At 47.3% G+C, this 17,056-nt stretch overlaps 1 protein-coding gene across 13 annotated transcripts in view; it reads left to right on the top strand.

The window, feature by feature from the left end:
- Zfp827 (zinc finger protein 827) overlaps positions 1-17,056 on the top strand; it is a 166,891-nt gene that overhangs the window by 141,167 nt on the left and 8,668 nt on the right. For 8 of the 13 annotated variants that reach the window (XM_063277880.1, NM_001400944.1, XM_039098166.2 and 5 more), the window contains 3 exons: positions 6,950-7,087; positions 10,545-10,734; positions 11,691-11,857. In XM_063277880.1, coding sequence (XP_063133950.1) covers positions 6,950-7,087; positions 10,545-10,734; positions 11,691-11,857 — 495 coding nt within the window. The remainder of the gene's footprint in view (positions 1-6,949; positions 7,088-10,544; positions 10,735-11,690; positions 11,858-17,056) is intronic. The other 5 variants (XM_063277886.1, XM_063277885.1, XM_063277882.1 and 2 more) reach the window with 1 other exon arrangement.

Genomic DNA, 17,056 nt, shown 5'->3' with positions numbered 1-17,056 from the left:
AGTCTATATCAGCATTGTCATTCTTGAACTTCTTTCTTTATGATTAAGGTACATAAAAGCAACAGGCGGTGACTCGGTCTAGACATTAGAGAAGTTGTCCCACATAGTGGTCAAACTCCATGTCACTAAGCTTCCTTGGAATTAGGAGTTTTTGGTCACAGATATTTTCTGCTAGCCGGAGAATCAAGCTTGAGCATTCTTTCATTGCTTTGAAGTGACTTGTATCGAGGACCATGTGTGGAAAACACAAAGTTCTTCCCCAGTTTAATGGATTATAGCCAATCAGTATTTATTGAAACTGTTAGCCCAGCACTAAGCAACCAATCCATCCTAACGAGGTGTGGTGGTTCATGTTTGTAATCCCAGCACTTAGGAAGCTGAGCCGTTTGAGGTCAGTGTCCACTACATAGTGAGTGCCAGTCAGCCTGGCCAACAGATGAGACCCAATCTCAAAAACTAAACAAGGAAAGACAAACCACCCCGTCCAGCTTTCCTGGGTTGATCCTTCAAGGGTAGCTGTTGGCTGAGTCTCAATTGTTCTAACCCTTGTTCTAAGGAGACGTTGATATTAGCTTCATGCAGTGTGCAGGAGCTTGACCACAGTTCAGGGAGCTCTCTGTACTCCAAGCCCTTGTCAGATGACTCTCACCAGTCATCTGAGCTCTCTCAGGTGGAAAGATTCCTGCTTGAACCAAGGTTTGAACCAAGATGTTTAAGGACTGTTGAGCCCTCCTTAACCACATGTACTATACTAGGTACACTCGGGTGGGAGGGGTCTCGGAGTCCATGGTCCATTGCACCCATACAAATGAAAAGGCCAGATATGAAGGCAGACAGCCCCTCTGCATCCTAATATTTAGTGGAGTTAAACAGCACTCCCTCCCCAGTTCTACCCCATGGTTAAGTGTCCTGGATATCTTTGGAGACTTGTCTGCTGGGTTTCAACCTTTCTAGAAACCATACATGCCAGAAGGAGTTAAGCAAAATTAAAAGTTTGTTAAGCACTTGGTTTTCCCCAAAGGCCCAAAGTAGACCAAGGCAGGAAACTCTGCCGTGCTTTAGGATCACCGCCCAATGTGTTCAGTTGGCCACAGGTTGACAAACCATTGCTAAACTCTGCTGTCCTAGTTGCTTGTTGAATGGATGTGTTGATCACCAGATAGATACATAAATACTACTTTTGACAGAGTATTTGAAATGATTCTACAGGAGAATTTGGTCATGTGGACTCCACAGTGAGGTCAGCCATAGGGAGCCGAATAGGTCAGTAGAGACAGCAAGAGCAATAGCTATGAGGTCTTGCTCAGAGACATTAGTGTTTCACGACATGGAGGCACATGCTATGGACACCAGCCAGACCCTTGAATCATGGCCTCTGTCCTAGGCTCCAAGATGAGTCCTCCAAGCTGAAGGAATGGATGCCGTTTGCTCTCAGATGAAGACACTGTCCGATTATCTCCCAGCACACAAGGCTTCCGGGGCTTGCTTGATGATGATCAGCCCCAAGAGGTGCAAACCAGAACAGTGGTACATCCCTGGCAGAGGTGGGAGCTCAATTTAAGCAGAGGCCAAAGGGGCGAGCCAGGTGGGTAAGGCAGAAGTGACATGGCCTTCCCAGAAGGCAGCCTGACTGGTCTGTTTCCATCTACCTAGGGATCCAAAGAAGCCCACAATTCCACTTTTGAGTTATAACTCAGAACTGTTAAGCCATCGTGAGGACACGGAGAACCAGTCAAGACTTCGTGTGTCAGGATGTAAAACACAGGTGGCCCAGACCCTGTCTGTTCTCCAGTGCTGAGCCGCCAGTCTGGCTGGGGTTGGTGTGAGCAGTTATTTATGTATCAAACTCATGTTATCCAGCTTTGTCCAAATGAAGCCTCCTCTCTGCACTTCTCCTGCTGAAAGCAGGTGGAGTGATGGTTGCTGGGGAGGATATGTCCATCAGAGAACATAGTGTCTCTCCCCCAGGGAAAACACCAACAAATGTGATATGTCCCAGACAGAAGGCCAAGGAACTTGATGAGGCAAACTCCAGCCCTCATCATTCACTTATATTTAAGAGTGATGTCTTAAATATGTTGGTGTTTATTATCAGTCTCCCTACATAGCAACATAAGGCCTAAGGGAGTCTTTGGTATGGCATATTTGACATCAAAGAGAAGGCTTGACTTTTAGGATACACCCATCTGACTGTCTTGTTGACCCTCCTTGGTACTGATTTTGGACTTACTGTGGCCTCCAACCTTTGTGCCTGGAATATCCTAGACTAGCCCTTTCAAGAAAGGAGGTAGAAGAAACCCTAGTATTTAAACTGTTGCCAATTTGGGATCTGTCCTTTTATAACCAGGAATATTAAATGCACAACCAAGGAACAGGAAAGAGAAAATCCCTTTGTTGCAGAATTTGATGTTGGTTTCTTGTGCGTCGGAGGAGCATGGATAAGATATGGGGGAGTCTAGTTCTCTTCAGCCACTGATGAGGTGGCCTCACTCCGTGGCTTTCTTTGTTCTAAGAGTCTTAAACAAGATGAAAATTCAGGTTCCTTCTTAAATGGATTCTTTGGTTCTCTTGTAAATGAAGGAGTTGGGTTTGAGGCTCTGTGGGTCCTCTGCTTGATCCATATTCTGCAACCCTGTCTACTATGTGAGTTATCTCTTGGACAGTTTTGGAGACACGGTAGTTAAGTTTTGATCATCCCATGCCTTTGCATCAAATCAGACATCTCTCTTTGGGTCAGTGGGTCTAAGGAGCAGTCTGCTGTACTGCATCTGGCATAGTGAGGCCTCATCATCATGAATATGAGGCTTCAAGTCACTGTAGGAAGAGGTGGGGGTGCCTCACTGACACTGCACAGCCACACCACAGGGACAAAAGTACTTACCTGACATGTGCTTGGCATGTGTGAGGGCTGGCGCTCCATCTTCAGTTCCACACAAACGAAGCAGAAACCTTAATTAAAGACACAGAAAAGCCCTCATTAATGTTCGAGGCAAAACTATAGGTGGGCAGTTAAGGAAGAGAGACTCCGACTCCAGTGTACCAGGAGTCTGCAGCAATCTGGGGTATATAAAATGTTTTGCTGGGTCAGAACGAATGTGCCATTAGGCTGGAGCTGTGCTGTAAAAGGAAGGAAGGAGATGGTAACTATGCAGTAACTGTGGCCACTTAAGATAGTGAAGCAAGCACCAGGGGATATGGGAATAAAGAAGGAAACCAGAGGTTTTTAAATAATACCCATAATTTCAACTATCTGGAGACTTTAAAACTAATTGAGATGCAGTTACTGGTATGTGTACTTTTCCATTTGGGGTGTATATTATGCCTCAGAAAAAAAATTAAAGCAAATTCCTTTCTAATCTTATAAAAAATAGGTTTGTGAGGTTTTTTAAGCAGAACCAAAGTTAATTAAGATGGGAATGTGATCACCCACCTTCACACTTGCCACTGTCGAGAGTGACGATAGAGTGGTCGTCAGGGATGCTACAGACGGGCAGTGAGCATGGGAGAGCGTCTCAGTTAAGAGTGGCATGAGTAATAAAAGGAGGAGGAGGGGGAGTGCAGGGAGAGGGGAAGGGGGAGGAGAGAGAGGAGGAGGAGGAGAGCCAGTATCTTATTTTCTTCACCCAAAAAGAAATCCAATGGTGGATGACTCCTGGCATTCACATGGCCACAGAGCAATGCCCACAGACCCTGATTTTTCCCATCATCCATTCCTCCCTGCTTTGAAATTTGGCTTGAGTCTTCGTCTTCATGTTCAAAATAACTGCCACCACCAGGGTTAGCAAGGCATGAAAAGATAGAAAGCAACACTCAGGTGTATCTTTTGTTTCATCAGGAAAACAAAAGCCTTTTCACTGGCCATGCCTTTTTAACCTAAGACCTACGGCAGTTGTCTCCATGGGGGTTGGCGGGTGGGTGACTGTTAGGTTAACAGTAACCCATGTCTGCTAGAGAAATCACCTCAGCCAGAATCCACCTGGTATTTTATTTGGTGCTGTTGGAGATTATAAAATCTTTGAAGTCTGATTTAGGACTGCAAGCATTTCTCCTAAGAGAATCATACAAGCACATCTCTTAAGTTGAGTTAAAACATTGTTCTAATTTGTTTTGTATTGCTGTGATAAACACCATGACCAAAAACAACCTGGGGAGTTGGAGTGTTTATTTGGTTTACAGGTTACAATCCATCATCAAGGGGAGCAAAAGCAAGAAATTGAAGAAAGGAGCTTGAGGCAGAAGCCGGGCATTGCTAACTGGCTTGCTCTCAGTGTTCAGCTAGCTCTCTTGTATAGTCCAAGCCCATATACCCAGGGATTGTGCCACTTGGAGTGGGCTAGGCCCTCCTGTCAACCAGTAATCAAGAAAACGCCCCACAGACATGGTGACCAGCCAATGTGATGTAGCCAGCTCTTCCATTGAGCCCAGCCCCTTTCCTGGTGTGTCCAATTGACAACTAAGATTAGCCTTCCAGACACACACTTAGCAGACACTGGCCTTTCTTTCACTCTAGATTGCCAGTTGACCTTAATGGCTATGCTGTTGAGTTAATTGTGCTAATCAATACATTAATCCCTGTCTCACTGTCATCTCTGATTCCCTCACTGTGGGTGCCGTGTGAATGCTGAGGTTACACAGACACATGGACAGGAAAGACGCAGGGACTGGAGGGCTTGTGAAAAGTTTTGCAAGAATCTTAGGGAAATCCGATCACTTGGTTAAGATATTAAGTAGGGTTCCATAAAGATCTTTAAAGTAAGATTGGCTGATGTGTTAACAGGTGGAGTGGGGAGGACACCAGAAATTGAGGTCTCTTGTGGCATTCGAGTGACAGTGGTAGCAAGACACACGGAAGAATGTGTGGCCTCTGGAGAGCTGCATCTCTGATTTGCAAACAGAGGCTCAGGGATTTCTTTCTCTTCCCCTCTCCTTCCCCTTCCCCCTTCCCTTCCCCTTCCTCTCCCCCTCCCCCTCCCCTTCCCCTTCCCCTTCCCCTTCCCAGCCTCAGCCTGAGGCACTGCCATGTCCTGCTCTGGGTTAAGGTTCCCTGAGGCACTGCCATGTCCTGCTCTGGGTTAAGGTTCCCATCGCCTCGCTTCCCTGTGGGAAAGGAAGACAAAGCTGTACCATACATGCAGACAGCGAGGTCTCAGGGCTGGGCTCCTGCATATTGGGTGCCTCATGTGCCTGCGCGTGCTTTCTCTGCATAGTTGTCCAGTCCTCAAAGCTGCCATGACCTTCTAAGGCTGTGCTTCCATAAGCTTTCCAAAGCTGAATTCTTTATGATGCTTCAGCCTCTCAAGTACATGACTAATACTCAAAAGAATTATTAAGAGACATCTTCATTTTTAATTGCACCTCTGTGCTGGGTCTGTGACACAGTTAATTCATTTATTGGGACTGTATTAGAAGATTGGGCACCATCCTGACCTCCACCTGCTATTCTCCTGAAAGTGCTGTTTGATTGCACACTCAGAAGAAACTACTTAAAATACCACACTCGGACTTGAGGACAGTCACCCAAGAGTGGTCCTTGTCTTCAGATGTCACCTGACCTGAACTTCCCTCCTCACCATCCCGCCTTTTCTTCCCCAAAGTTCCACCCCTTTGCTTTATAGAAAGACTTAGTCAGCCATTTAGTTTCTTCTCCCTGAGGCCTCAAGAGATATATTTTAACAAACACAGATCAATGGATCAGTATGTTCGTGGGTGTTGGGATTGCTGGCAAGCGAGGCACAGCAACCATCATCTCTGTCCTCCTGGCTCCCCTGCTCTGTTCCAGGTCTGCGTTATTTGTCTCTTCCCTCAGACTACATTGCTGGGCAACAGATCCTCATTCAGATATGCTATGCATTGATCAGCTGACTTGTCCAAGTACAGGCGGAAGCTCCTATCTGGAAAATGGTTTTGGCCTAATTGTGGGAAATCAATCACTTTGTTCTGCAGGGGTTCTGCGACCTGCGCTCAGAGCACTGTCTTCTGCATGGATCTTATAAAGAGTTCCTGGTGATATTTAATTTTTCCCAAATGAAACTCTATTGTGTAATGTAGCACTGAGCTTCAGGAAGACTCACAGCCCCTCAGTCAGGTCAAGGAAAAATACTGACTGACTGTAGTGTCTTATTCTTCAGAATGAGGCCCAAACAATCTGTCCCTTAGAAGTGTCCATTTCCCTCTTCTGGGTGTCCCCTCTGTCACCTGTCTTCTTAAATGGCTGCAGAAGAGATATTTATGTAGTCCATTGAGGTTCATTGAGAAGAGGCAGGGGTCAGAAAATAAAAGGAAATTCTATAGACGACTATGAGAAATGAAAGTTTTCTAAGCTACAAAGGGTTAGGGTTAGGGAGGGAAGTGTGCTTACCCCATCCACGGATGTGTGTGGATTGCTTGAGGAGCGCCCATTTTCCCAAATGAAACAAGAGTGTAGAACACAATCCGTACTCTTGTGCAAGGAGCAGTGTGTGGTGGGCACCACTTGAACAACCCAGAATTCAGGAGCAAAGCGTTCCTTCATGAAGAGCAGTGGATATTTTCTTTCAGACCATTTATTCTCAGTGGAATCTGCGGTTTCCAGGGCTCTGTCTGCTGTTTTGAGGCAGGCGTTTACATTTCCAGAAAGTTAATGAGCAGAGTACTCTGTCTGTCTGCCTGTCTGTCTATCATCTATCTGTCTATCTGTGTGTGTAAATGCACATGCATGCGTGTGCACACACTCACTAGCCTTCAGCAGTGAGAACCACTGAAGACCCAGCGGCTGTTGGGCTCCCTGTGCCGTATGGCCCACCAGTACTCCAGCCATGGACATGAGCATGAGGATGGCCACTGGTTCTTGTTGGCAGTTCCTAGCCCCATTGCGGGGAGGGAATGCCTCTGATGAGACCTTCGGTTGACTAAAACGCCATGGATTCCTGTTGCCCTGTATCCCTCACAGCACCTTGTTCTCTTGACCCAGAGACAGATAAGATCGTCCTTGAGGCAGGAAACGGACTGCCGTCCTGGAAGTTCAGTGACCAGCTCTTCCCTTGTGACGTGTGTGGGAAGGTGTTCGGCCGACAGCAGACATTGTCTCGGCACCTCTCCTTGCACACAGGTAAGTAGGGGATGGACGTAGCTCCCATCCTTCCATAAGCCCCTCCAGACCTCTCAACTAGCAAGAAGTTGAGTCTCTCTAAAAGATTGTGACAGGAAGTAGTGGGAACTTAAGTGATTCTGACCTTTATAGGCCTCACTGCCTGGCACAGGTCACTGAGACCGTGGAAAAGCTTTTCTATATTGAAAAGCCTCATTGAGTTCTGGGAGGGGCCAATGAGACCGGTCGGCTCTTAATACCTCCAGGTCAGCTCCCGAACTTTCTCTGTAAGGAATGGTTTCCTATCCTTTGAAAGGCTCAGACGCTGGGGCTGCACCACACCTTCTTAGTATCAACTTCTTTTTCATTAAGGAAAGAATTTAATTTAGATTTCAGTGTGAATGCTAAGTGTGAGATAGGCTTGGGTAAACAACAGCCAAGCTGCAGGAAGATCTTAAGAGAGGCTCCTCTGGTTTCATCCTGTGCGTGTGTAGGAGCGGGAAGCCGCAGACCCAGGTGACAGCAGACACAGTTGGAGTGTGGCTCAGGGGGAGAGCCCATGTGAGGCCAGGGTTAATTCTCCAGCCACAAAGAAAATACAGCCAACTGTTTGGAAAGTCTAACATTGGAAGTATACCAATATAAGTCAGGTATACTGAAACATGCATGTAATATCAGCATTTGGGAGACTGAGGCAGGAAGATCACTAATTTGAGCACAGCATGGAGTGCATAGGGACACCGTGGTCCAAAAAAGGAAAAATATGAAAGTTCAAAGTTAAGGTTTTTTTTATAATTATGCAAAAATAAAAGCACAGAGACAGAGTGTTAATAGGGGAAGATTAATTTTGACCTTTTTATCTTTTTAAATCCACTAAATTCAAATTTTCATCATATATTAGATAGGTAACGTTTTTAAGAAGTGAGGATTTTAAGGCCTTATTTTTTAAGCATACTTAAATACATTTCAAGTAACCAAGTAATGGAGGATGAATAAAATTCCCTACTTAATTAGGATCAATTTAAAAAGGGAAGAAGAGGAAAAGACAAGTATCGGATATCTAAAGGAATGAGAACTTTTTTTCCTACAATTAAGACAGCTACAGCTCGAGTCAGCACAAAAGGAGTAGACAAAAGTAAAGGGGTGTGTGTGTGTGTGTGTGTGTGTGTGTGTGTATGTTTGTGCCTGTGTGTGGTGTGTGTATGTGTATGTGTGTGTGTGTGTGTGTGTGTGTGTGGGTATATGTATGTGTGACTGTGTGTGTGTGTGTGTGCGTGTGTGGGTATATGTATGTGTGACTGTGTGTGTGTGTGGGTATGTGTGAGTGTGTATGTGTGACTGTGTGTGTGGTGTGTGTGTGTGTGAGACTGTATGTGTGACTGTGTGTGTGTGTGGTGTGTGTGTGTGTGTGTCTGTGTGACTGTACGTGTGTGTGTGGTATGTGACTGTGAGTGTGTATGTGTGACTGTGTATGTGTGCATGTGTGTGTGTATGTGTGTGCACGCGCGTGTGTGTGTCACCTCAAGGAGTCAGTGAAGAGCACCTGCCTCTGGATTAAGAAAGGGAAGCTGAGGGGTTGGGGATTTAGCTCAGTGGTAGAGCGCTTGCCTAGGAAGCGCAAGGCCCTGGGTTCGGTCCTCAGCTCCGGGGGGGGGGGGGGGCGGGGGGGGGGCTGAGACTCTGAGGAAAAGAACAGCAGAGCTAATCCCAGGTGACTCTGGAGAACTATTGGAGGCAGTCATGGTGGTGCCTTCAATCCCAGTTCTTGGGAGGCAGAGGCAGGGGAATCCCTGGGTGTAAGGACAGCTGGGGCTATATATAGTGAGACCCTGTTTCAGAAAGAGGGAGGGAATTTTTGGAGAAAAAAGGACGCATGATTTTTCTTTGGCAGAGTTAGCTGATAGATAACTAAGCAAAATTACCAGTGAAAAATTACATGGAAATTACATGGAAATTACATGGAAATTACATGGAAAAATTCATTACAAAGGACAATTTGGGAAACTGATGAAGGAAATATTGTTAATAAAGGTATTGGGCAGTTTCTCCCAGATAAGTTCTTACCTTCTGAGAAGAGGAAATCCCAGACTTACTGGAACTTCACAGATGACACTCTCCATTCATGGAATAGAGAGGGGCCACTCCCGTTCATGGAGTAGAGAGAGGGGCCACTCCCATTCATGGAGTAGAGAGAGGGGCCACTCCCATTCATGGAGTAGAGAGAGGGGCCACTCTCATTCATGGAGTAGAGAGAGGGGCCACTCCCATTCATGGAGTAGAGAGAGGGGCCACTCCCATTCATGGAGTAGAGAGAGGGGCCACTCTCTATTCATGGAGTAGAGAGAGGAGCCACACTCTATTCGAGGAGGTGGAGCCTTGGTGCTGAAACCCAGATCCTTTCTCTCAATGCAGAGGCAAGAATTCTAAAGCACGCTCCCCACACTTGAGGCCCAGCCTTGGACCTGCAGCTGTCAGGTGGGCAGGGGCGCCATAAAATAACCTGGTGTCTCAGTGTTGTGATGGGAACTCCTTACCCCTGGTGAAGAGAGTGCGATGCTGTCTTCAAAGCAAGGCCAGAGCTCATGGGCGAGCTGAGCTGCTTCTGCTGCTGCCTCTGTAGGAAGCAGGGCTGCTCCTTACTGTCTGATGAGTCATGGATTCAGAGCCACTCCGGAAGTGCTCCTAAAACCTCAGTCAGCTGTGTGCCAGCTCCCATTACAAATTAATTGAGATTTTTAAATTTTATTTATGTAAAATGAAAATTTCCAATTAAATTATTTTATACAAGTCATTTTCCCCCTTTAATTTCATTAATTTTTCTTCCTTGGCCGGCCCAAGCCTGGAGCTGAGGGAAAATGATGGAACCTCTTAGGCTCCAGTTTTATCAGTGTTTATTTCCTCAGCTCTCTCCAGGTCAGCACCTACCCAAGAACGGCAAAGGTCACACTCATGTGCACACTCACACAGCAAATTCATCTTGCCTTGAAGGATGCAGTGTGGCCATGGAGGTGCACTCGTTTGCACTCCACGTGTACACTCACATAGTGTCCTTTTAGCCCCGTGGACCTCACCTTGTCGTGATGAGGGATGAAGGGTGAGGCATCCAAGGGAAAAACAGAGACCTCCAAGGAAACCGCTCAGAGAGCGGCCCTCTAGCCTGGGTCAGGCTGCCACGCAGTCTCTGCTGTAATGCGGCTTTGGGCTTCCAGACCCTACCTTGAATCAGATTTGGTTTGGACACCATGAAACCCACACTTCAGCCTTGAGATTTTGTCCCCTGCCTAGAGAAGGTTTTGTTTTTGTTTTTTTTTTTAAATCTCTGAGTTGAGCATTGATACAGGGGCAGGCTGCTAGGGATATGCTAGGTACAATTTCAAGGCATGACCTTTGCCCCCCCACATGAAGGGAGATTTGGACCGACCTTCATTGATTCCTTTAAGTGAGCTCTTGAATTTGTTTTCTTCTTTTTTGAGAGCAGTTTTGGTTTCTCCCCCAGAGGAAAGAAAATACAAATGCCACTTGTGCCCCTATGCTGCTAAGTGCCGTGCAAACCTGAACCAGCACCTGACCGTGCACTCTGTGAAGCTCGTGAGTACAGACACTGAGGACATAGTCAGTGCTGTCACCTCGGAAGGCAGTGATGGGAAGAAACACCCTTATTACTACAGGTGAGTCAGGCTTGCAGCAGCTCACCCAAGTTTCTCAGACCCCTTCCCTTGACGCTCCCACGCTGCCTGCCTGAGTGCCAGGCCCTCCCCTCAGCCTTGTGCTACCTTCGTTTTAATATGCTCTTGGCGTACACTGAACCCCGACTTGGCACAGATTCCTGCCCAGTTCAGGCAGCCCTTACAGAGTTAACTGAAAGGGAAACGGTTGGGAGGTGTTCTGCAGTGCGGGCTGCAGAAAAGGGCCCTGTGGATGGTTGACTGTTGAGATGCTCAGCTCTGTGGTGAGGACCTTGTGATCTAAGAGTCAGAGGCAGAGGGCAAGAAAGATGATCTGAGATGGGTTGCTCAGAAGGCCCTGTGTGCTGTCCCTGGCTTGCCCATTGTGACACACTCCATTCTGCTCTGTAGTCTGTCCACAGTCTGTAGGAAATCCTGTCAGATCATGCCTGAGTGATATGGGTGGCAAGTTGCCCTTGCCAGACATCTAGGTGGCTGAGTGGCTTCTCCTAGAAGGTGTCACAGATGTGCCTGCCTCTTGCTCAGAGTGCCACAAAACAGTGTGTGCCTCCTCACCGCACCCAAGGGGTCCTGGAACCTGGGGAGGCCGAGCTGTGCAGCACCGCCTGATCTGTCGGCAGACAACCACGAAGACTGGCAACACTGCTGAGTCTCAGCCCAAAGGAGTCTGTTAGGCCATGTGCGGCATCTGGAATCTGTAGTTTTTAATTAACTTTATGATTATTTAGCATCATTATAGCATGTATGGGATTGTTATATTGTGCTGGCACCTAATCTGTTTGGCACCGTGACTACTCTGGAGGCATCCCAGCAGGCAGAAATTTTCCTTTTGATGGAGAAACACACAGGACACTCTGTGGCACGCACACCGAGTAGCCCAGCAGCACAGATTGAGAGGCCTGTCTCACTCTTCTCTCGCCCTTTCTTCCTTGCTCTAGTTGCCACGTGTGTGGATTTGAGACGGAGCTCAATGTTCAGTTTGTGAGCCACATGTCTCTCCATGTGGACAAGGAGCAGTGGATGTTTTCCATCTGCTGCACGGCCTGTGACTTTGTCACCATGGAGGAAGCAGAGATGAAGAGTCACATTGGCACCAAGCACACAGGTAACCGTCCTGTCCTTTCCCATTGCCTGCACCCCACAGTGGCATGCATGCACTTGGGCATGATCATGGCTACCTAGACCTTGCTGCAGAGCGTAGATACTGCTGGACACGGCGAGCTGCACACGTGCTCCTCACCTGGTCCTAGCTGCCGTCACCACACTTAATAGTCACTAAGCTCTCCTGCCCCAGGCTTGTGCTTTGCCCGCTCTTCTCAGCTAGCAGTAACCCCTAATGTGATCACAAGGCAGCGAGAAGCGGAGAGATGGGTGTTCCACTGTCAGTGAATAGGATGTGGATTCAGACCCTCCACCCAGAACCGGTCTTGCTCTACCTCCTGCTGTCTCTCTCCGTGCTGTTCTGACAGGCCTGCAGGACACTTGGTATGGCCTTGGCCCTTTCTGTTTTGCTGTACCAGGGCACTGTCCCCCTAATTCTGAAGGTTCTTGGGCGCTCCACAATGACACACATGGTATGTCTGGTCAGACTACCCTCTTCTCCTGAAACTTGAGGTTTGGCAAGTGCCTGCCTTTCATTTAAAGCCTCTTGCTGCTCTGGTTCACTTCTTCCATTTAATAATGATAACACTTTGACTTCTCCAGTAATTACACCCTCAGAAGGGATGGTAGGAGTGACACCAGCATAGAGTCATTAAGGGACACTGTGAGTGACTGCCCTTCCTCTCTCCCATTTGTGGTGCTTACAAACTAAGAGCTCATGTTGCTTACTGCCAGTCCTGGGCATGGGGTCAGCCCAGACATCGCTGGCTCTGGAAGGCTCCAGGAAGGGGACTCATTGACAGCCGTGCTGATAATGTGCATGGCCAAGAAGGAGCCCTGCTTCTCTGACCACTGTGGCTCGCTGGTGCCAGCAGCAATAAAAGTTCGCTTTTGTCAGTAAGTTGAGCAGCTATGACTTGGAGGTCCACAGAGAGTCATTATGCAGAGTGAGAAGGTGCCATTTTTACAGTCGGTTGTCTGACTGTAACCACATCAGCACTGTGGGAAGTAGGTGAGCTGGGAGGCCCATGTGGAAGACAAATTAAATTCGGTATTTCTGGAATGGCTAATGGAAGGAAGGGCCAGCCTCTCTCCGGTTCCCACGTGGCTTTGCTGTACTCTTTCTTTTGTCCTGTCTGTTAAACACTGACTCATGAAACCTCCTTCACCCCAGTGTGTCCCTGAATGTCTCTCCACCACCCCCACAGTCCTCCCCACCCCTCACAGTAGCTTGGCCTCACCTGTCCTCGATGGAAACTTCACGTTTGCAATTAAGCAAAGCAGACACACCTCCTAAGTACCACCGGATGCACAAGGTAGACCGTGTTCCCTCTGAGCTGACAGAGCTCCCAGACTAGCTGGGCAGGCAGAAGCCACAAGTGACACACTTAAAGAAGTTTCCATCTGATATAATAGAGGCATCTCAGCCAGCAGCTGCTGTTGGAAAGATAATGTTGTTTTTAAGTCTCGCTGCTGTGGGCCAGAGTTTCCATACATCCAGGTGATAAATGCTTCAGGCCTTGCGATTTCTGTTCTTCTTATTATGCTTAATGAATTCTTAGAGAACTTTATACAGTGTGATTTGAACATATTCACCCTGCCAAATCCTTCCAGATCTACCTTCTGCCTTCCCTACCCACCTACCTCGGTGTCAGGACACAGCTTTGACACAGCTCGGCCATCCACTGAACTGACAGTCCTGGGCACTGGACAGGCAAACAGTCATGTTTCAGTAAAACTGACTGACAAAAGCAGGAAGCTAGCAGGAGTCCATGGGCTATCATTTGCTGACCCCTGTTAGAAGTTAGTAGTTTGACCCTGAGAGGTTCCTGTGTGCTACTGCTTTTAGAGGTCTGACTTTGGCTGCAGTTCTCCTAACCTAAATCTGTGCACTAATAAGTTCAGTTACTACGAAGGTGTTTAAGCCTATCTCCATGCTTCATACTGACGCAGTCCAGCATCTAGCCTCGTGAGCATATTACTCCCCAGCAGAAGCCCACAATGGCTTCCCCTCCTAGCCTTTACGGTGGTTTGGGGGACTTCCTCTCACAGATGGGCTCTAAACATTTATTGGTAAGCACCAATGCTTGGATTATTTCATAACATCTTCCAAAGACGTGACTTTCCCTTGTGCTCACTCACGGTTTCCAGCACCACCTGACGCGCTGGCTCCTGCTGGCATCGGCCACTCTTTTCCTCATATCCAGACTTCTTTACTTTGTCTTAGGTTCAAGTCTGGAGGTGATGGTTTCCTCCATCACGTTCAGTGTCAGCTTTGCTTGTTTATCCTTCCTTTTTATGGTGTCTTTTCACCAGGTCTGAAATCTGACAGTCTTCCATTTCTTTGAAGATATTGATGGTGTCTTTCCTACGGCTCATTCCTGTGGGAAGCCTCTGTTTATGGATGCTCCTGGGAATTTTCTCTTTTCTCTTTTCCTTCTTTCTTCTATTTCACTTTATTTTAGAGAGTAAACCACTGTGGTGGTCAAGCTCCGTCTCTCTGTCCTCCTGAGTTCTGGGATATAACCATGACATCACACTAGGCTCTACATTTTGGGGGGTTTGTTTTGTTTCTTTCTTTGCCTGTTTTAAGCAATTTAATGATGATGTCCCTGTGTCTCTTGACATGGGTGTCTTCTTTTTAGACAGGGTCTCACTATCTAGCCCAAAGTGACACTGAGTTCACAGTCCTGCCTCTGTTTCTGAGTGGTGGGGTGATGGCTATTCATTCTTCACTCTCCATGTTTCTTGGGCTTGACATTCACTGAGTGTCTCAGATTCTGGGTTTTATGGTATCCCACAAATTAGAAACATCTTGATTATCTAAAAAATACTGCCAGCCAGGTGGTGATGCAGCACTAGGGAGGCAGAGGGAGGCAGATCTCTGAGTTCAAGGCCAGCCTGGTCTACAGAGCAAGTCCCAGAATAGCCAGAGCTACACTGAGAAACTGTATATTGAAAAACGAAGAGGAAAATATTGTTAATAGCTAGGCCTGGTGGCAATGCCTTATCTTAGTACTCTGGATGCAGAAGCAGGCAGAGCTCTGTTCAAGACAAGCCTGAGGTACAGAATGAGTCCAAAACAGGCAGGCAGGGTCACATACACAGACCCTGTCTCAAGGAAACCAGCAAAGGAAGTTACGCCTTGGCCAACTAATCAGGACCTCAAGTCAGTCTCATATAAAGCTGCCTGGACGAAGTTTAGAACAGAAGCAGAAGGAACACCCATTCAGAGCCTGCCCTACATGTGGCCCATACATATACAGCCCTCAAACTAGATAAGATGGATGAAGCAAAGAAGCGCAGGCCACAGGAACCGGATGTAGATCTCTCCCGAGAGACACAGCCAGAATACAGCAAATACAGAGGCGAATGCCAGCAGCAAACCACTGAACTGAGAACGGGACCCCCGTTGAAGGAATCAGAGAAAGAACTGGAAGAGCTTGAAGGGGCTCGAGACCTCATATGAACAACAATTCCAACCAACCAGAGCTTCCAGGGACTAAGCCACTACCTAAAGACTATACATGGACTGTCCCTGGACTCTGACCTCATAGGTAGCAATGAATAGCCTAGTAAGGGCACCAGTGGAAGGGGAAGCCCTTGGTCCTGCCAAGACTGAACCTGCAGTGAACGTGATTGTTGGGGGAGGGTGGTAATGGGGGGAGGATGGGGAGGGGAACACCCGTAGAGAAGGGGAGGGGAAGTGGAAGGGGGATGTTGGCCCGGAAACTGGGAAAGGGAATAACAATCAAAATGTAAATAAGAAATACTCAAGTTAATAAAGATAAAAAAATTAAAAAAAAAATAAAGCTGCCTAGAGCACCTCACCGGAGCAGCTCTCAGCTCACAGAGGCTCTTTGACGGTTCTCTGTTCTGCTCTATTCCAGACCTTTCCTGTAGCTTTTACTTGAGGTTTATTCATGATCTTAGTTATGGTTTCTGTTGCTGCAACAAAAAATACCATGACCATAAAGCATGTTGGGGAAGAAGGAATTTATTTGGCTTACACTTCCACATCACTGTTCATCATAGAAGGAAGTCACGACAGGAACTCAAGCAGGGCAGGAACCTGGAGGCAGGAGCTGAGGCAGTAAGCAGGGTGCTTGTTCCTGGTGGCTTGCTCAACCTGCTTTCTTATAGCACCCAGGAACCACCAGCCCAGGGACGGCCCCACCCATAATGGCCTGGACCCTCCCCCATCAATCACGAATTATGAAAATGCCCTTCAGGCTTGCCTGCAGCCCGACTTCATAGACACATTTTCTTAGTTGAAGTTCCCTCCTCTCAGATGACTTTACCTTGTGTCAATTGACATGAAACCATCCAGAACTTTCTGCTTTGTAACCCTCTCGTGAGGGCCTCATTGTGTGTTTCCATCTGTAGACTTGTAATTTAGATCCCTCTCCATATCTTCCATGTGTTTGCCTAACTTTTTGGACATCTGAATTATAATTGCAACGTTCTCTACTACTAACTATAAAACTCTGCCTGTTCTGGGTTGGCTTTGATTGGTTGATTCTCCGCCCTGCTTTGAGCTGGTTTTTCTTGTTTCTTTGCATATCTGATAATCTTTGTGTTGTTACTATGCTGGCTGTTCAATTATGTATCTTTTCTTCCTGTTAGTATTGGTGACCTTTATTTAGGACATAGGACTTGGAAGCCTTGACATTTCGGCATCTCCTATGATTTGGTAGGCAGTTGTGGATTGCTAGGTATTTATCTATTGCTCCCTTTTCAAAGTCCTTTCTCAGTGTCCTACCTAATGCCTATGGATGGTATGTTGTTCTGACCTTGCTGTTGGGAACAGCACTGACACCAGACCTCTGCAGTGCCAGCCCTGTGGGACTGGCCTCAGTGTTCTCAGGTAGCCTTTCCCCCTCCGGGCGTGAGTAGCTGCTCACACCCTGCTCTGACCCATGTCCTCCTGACCTCTGCAGGACTGGGTATTGTTCTCTGTGTACCTGTCCTTCATTGGCCCTGTGTTCTGCAGTGTCTGTCCATTGTGACCTCCGCAGACCCTTGGCTGCTTCTCTTCCTGAGGAGAGTACATCAGGCTCTTCTTATGTCCCTTTTCCTGTCCTGCTTCCTAAGACATATCTTAGCATAGAGCTACACCATTGGGGGGGCCCTCCTTTGTCCTGTCTCTCAGAGACCAGTGTCTTCATTGCCTCATGTCCAGTGTTGTAAAACTGTTGTTTTG

Source organism: Rattus norvegicus, chromosome 19, assembly GCF_036323735.1.
Source record: "Rattus norvegicus strain BN/NHsdMcwi chromosome 19, GRCr8, whole genome shotgun sequence".
In the NCBI taxonomy this organism is placed as follows: domain Eukaryota; kingdom Metazoa; phylum Chordata; class Mammalia; order Rodentia; family Muridae; genus Rattus; species Rattus norvegicus.
The sequence above is the reverse complement of the archived record's forward strand: the minus strand, read 5'-3'. Positions and strand labels throughout refer to the sequence as shown.